Genomic DNA, 4,353 nt, shown 5'->3' on the forward strand with positions numbered 1-4,353 from the left:
ATGTGTGTGTGTGTGTGTGTGTGTGTGTGTGTGTGTGTTTTGTAGAGACAGGGTCTTGCTATGTTTCCCAGGCTGGTCTCAAATTCTGGGTCTCAAACAATCCTCCTACCCCAGCCTCCCAAATTGCTAAGATTACAGGCGTGAGCCACCACACCAGAGATTGATGCTTTTATTTTCTTATGTTTCTGCTTGTTTCTACTTCCTAATTTTCCATAAGGTGCATGTTCTTTTAGGTCGGTGCAAAAGTAATTGCAGTTTTCGCCATTAAAGGCTTTCATCATAATAGTACCAGAAATTAACAAGAAAGATAGCATTAATAAAAAAAAGGGTTTAGTCATGCCAGGTTACATTTTGTTATTCTCAGTCGTGTCTAGAACCTGAGCTCACGTGAGGGTGAGACCGGTGGAGCATTGTGACTTACTTTTTCATTTGATAGTAGCCCTTTTTCACAGTTCCAAAATTACCAGAGCCCAGTTCTTTGTCTTCCAGCGTCAGCAGCTTTCGGTCCAGGTAAACCTCCTTGGGCCTGATCTCCTCAGGGTCCGCATAGGGGCTCTCATACACCTCCGTGTCCATGGGTAGCGCTTCTCTCTGGGGGCCTGCAAGGCAGTCAAGAAACATACAACCCGGAGCCGGACCCCACGTCAGGGTTCATCCTCCCAAGAACATGATTTTCATGGGAGTGTGAACTCAGAGTAGCATCAGTGTTGCAAGGGATGAGAAATTCTGAAGAGCAGCAGGGACGTTTCCAACGTCGCTGGGTGAGGGAGGTGGGAAAGACCATTTCATTCAATAGCACCACCACCGCTCATGGGCGTGTGGTGCCTGCTGCCTGCCACCAGATGTGAGTGTCTCCGTGGCTAACTGTGGCTGCACTGAAACCACGGACGTGGGGTGGATTCGGGAACCAACTCTACAAACTTACAAGTGACCACGCGCTTCGCTCTGTGAATGTCCCTTAAATGAAAGCAAGTCTCACCTCTTTCTGCAGCCCAGGGTGCAACTTCTGGCTCATACGGATTGAATGACACGGTACTCTCTGGCCGGTTCCCTTGGGCAGGGGAGGGCTAAAGTACATAAAGGACAACAGGTCATTTTTCTTCATCCATACAACTGTTAAATTGATCTGCATAATTATGTTTATTTTCCAATAATCACAGTTTAACTTTTGCAGGAAAGACAAAGGAAAGAACAGGGAGGAAAATAAGGCTGATCTCATTCTTCGGACAATTATTTGGATCTTGCAAGGGCTAAAGCAAGCTTGTGCTGCTACAACTCGAGGGATCCTGCGAGGTGTTCAGAGGGTGTGGTGAGAGTCAACTCCACTGACCTGGATAGAGCTGCTTGCCCACTCACCCCCGGCACATCCTATTCCCACCTACCAAAGGTCACTGACGATGTGCATGTTCACCTTGGATGCATTTTCCTCCTTTAACTCGTGCTCTTCAATTTCATATTACACGGATATTATTTAAAGAGGAAAATTAGTCCTCATCAGCTGATCCCATCTACTTCCCAGCTCCAAAGCACGTATGTTTTCCTAGTCTCCACCCAAGTCTTTATCTTCAGTGGAGATGCAGCAGCATTGGGGTGGATGGCAGACGGTGGCACTGGTCAGTGACTGCAGGTCCCAAGGGAAGGCCAGTTGCTGCCACCTAGGCCAGCAATGCTCTTGCTGCCACGGCTGCTGCTGGAGATCAGTACCCCTGTGAGACGGGGGCTCCTCTTTGTGGAGCTGAAGGAAGGCAATTCTTCCTGATGCCCACAGCAGGTAATAGAGGCATATCTGAGACAAAGTTATGCAGCCTGTTAACAGCAACCTTTCCTATTATTTGATCCACATCAGTTTATATCATGAAACAACTGGGTGGAGGGAAATCTACTCATTATCCTAAGGACTTTGCCTTTTGAAAGTCTCTATCTTGAGTTTTCCTGACCCACTCTTTTTTCCAAATTAAAACAAGATTCTTGCGACTAAATTTAATTCACAGGAGAACCATGATTCAGATGCTTTTTTTTTTTTTCCAGTGTGAGTTGAGTCACAATTCTATGTATCAATTGACCTCTTCAGTGCCCAAACACTTGCCACGAAGAAATGAGATACTGCCAGATTTTGGAGAAAGTTAAAGAAACAGAGACATTAAGCTTAACATGACAGTCACTTATCTTATGCTACACACTAAATCCTCATGTGCCTTATTAATATTACAAGGCCAGAAACCAAAAGCAGAGTAATGAGGTCACAATGTACCACTACCGCCACTCAGCCATTGTTTCCAAACACCCAGACTTTCTTCTTTCACGCGGTCTGCTGAGTACTTCAGAGGCAGGCATTGCTCACCATGGCCCAAGCCCGTTGACGAGGCTAAAGGACATCTGGTCTTATCTGTAAAAATGATGTCGACGGGATCCATTTTCTCACAGACTATCTCAGCATTCTTACTGAACTGATTAACAGAAGTAACTGTGATACATCAGAATAAAAATAGAATATAAGTTCAAGGTGGGGGAGACATTTATTCACCACATTGGGGACTGTGCCACATCCACAAGAACGCTCAATAAAAATGTGTTGAACAAACATATGAATGAATGGATGGGCGAATGAATGAAAATAACTTCTAAAAACTAGAAGATGTGAAGTATAAGCTAATGTGCTTTAAAAACGAGCTCTCTCTCAAGCCTTTATGCTAATGAAGAGGAATAAGAATGAATAATTCCAAACGACAGTCTATTTCTTTTAAACGTTTACATATGATTACAGGACTGCGCTATGGTTTCACTTCTGATTTGTAATACAGTTACCCTGCCTCTGGAAAGCTGGGTGAGGGAGGTGGGAAAGATCATTTCATTCAATAGCACCACCACCGCTCATGGGCACGCGGTGCCTGCTGCCTGCCACCAGATGTGAGTGTCTCCGTGGCTAACTGTGGCTGCACTGAAACCACGGACGTGGGGTGGATTCGGGAACTAACTCTACAAACTTACAAGTGACCACACGCTTCGCTCTGTGAATGTCCTTGAATGAAAGCAAGTCTCACCTTTTCCTGCAGCCCAGGGTGCAAACTGGCTGACAGAAACTGGGTGATTCCCTAGGCTTTCCATCCTTCTTTTTTGCCCAGTTCTCTCCCTCTCGCAACCAATCCTAGGCTGAAAATAGTTTTTTGTTTGTTTGTTTGTTTTTTAAGCCTCTTTACGGGTTAACATTTACTGTCATTTCAACTCCTTTGATTTTCCTTGTAGGCAGGCACATTCTGAGATCCAAAGACAAAACTTGAACAGACATGGCATTCAAGGATGTCCTCGGACTAGCCATCACAGGCGATGAGAGGGAGCATCACCTCTTCTTGACATAAGACTTCCTGTCCCTCCCACGGAGGGCATTATCCTGGGGTTGCAGCCTCTCTACACTCACAGAATGTTCTCCAGACCAGGAGGACTTCCAAATGGTTTGTTCCAATTAAACCAGAATGCAATTCCCTGACATACGAATCCTGTAGGGAAGAATGTTAAAACCGAGATGGGGTTGTCAAAATATGCTGAAAGGGATACTAGGGTGTCAGGAATGAGTAAGAATTAGTAGCGATGGACACAGAGAATCTAAACCCCTGGGCACGAATACTTTATACCCTCACTAGCAGTGTGTTGCTCAGCCCTAGGCTATCTTGGCTTATGGACTGGGAAACAGATGGGAGATCTTCCTTGGAAGTTAGAACTCCATGTTTATAGCCAAGGAAGCTTGGGGCTTCATTTCCATGCTGCCCAGCACAGACCACTATGTGATTGTGAGCCTTTTAAGCCAAGCCACAAAGAACCCTCATGACTCTCAATAACCCCACATCAACTCTCTCCTACCCAGATCCCTGGGCTCCCTGCCCCTGTCGCTTTCTGGTGACTAACGGGACTGGAGCAAAGAACGATGCCACAATTGGAAGAATGTGGAAGAAATGGGAGGTTTCCTATTGAGTCAGTTAAAAGAACAGTAGTTATTTTATGATAAAGATGACGCAAAATCCACATTTCATCTTTCCCAAAGCACTTGGTGGATATGCCACTTAGTAGAACAATAACTAAAACAACCTCTAAAAGAAAATGTGCAGTTAAAAAGAAAAATTTAGGCCAGGCATGGTGGCTCATGCCTATAATCCAAGCACTTTGGGAGGCCGAGGCAGGTGGATCACAAGGTCTGGGGCTCGAGACCATCCTGGCTAACACGGTGAAACCCTGTCTCTACTAAAAATACAAAAATTTAGCCGGGTGTGGTGGCGGGCACCTGTAGTCCCAGCTACTTGGGAGGCTGAGGCAGGAAAATGGCGGGAACCCGGGAGGTGGAGCTTGCAGTGAGCCAAGATC

At 45.7% G+C, this 4,353-nt stretch overlaps 1 protein-coding gene across 3 annotated transcripts in view; it reads right to left on the bottom strand.

The window, feature by feature from the left end:
• The window catches only part of SYK (spleen tyrosine kinase), a 95,742-nt gene that overhangs the window by 21,410 nt on the left and 69,979 nt on the right, over positions 1-4,353 (bottom strand). For all 3 annotated transcript variants that reach the window (XM_011948009.1, XM_011948007.1, XM_011948008.1), the window contains 2 exons: positions 980-1,067; positions 422-599 (listed from right to left, as the gene is read on the bottom strand). In XM_011948009.1, coding sequence (XP_011803399.1) covers positions 422-599; positions 980-1,067 — 266 coding nt within the window. The remainder of the gene's footprint in view (positions 1-421; positions 600-979; positions 1,068-4,353) is intronic.

Source organism: Colobus angolensis, unplaced genomic scaffold (genome assembly GCF_000951035.1).
Source record: "Colobus angolensis palliatus isolate OR3802 unplaced genomic scaffold, Cang.pa_1.0 Scaffold272, whole genome shotgun sequence".
Taxonomy (NCBI): Eukaryota; Metazoa; Chordata; class Mammalia; order Primates; family Cercopithecidae; genus Colobus; species Colobus angolensis.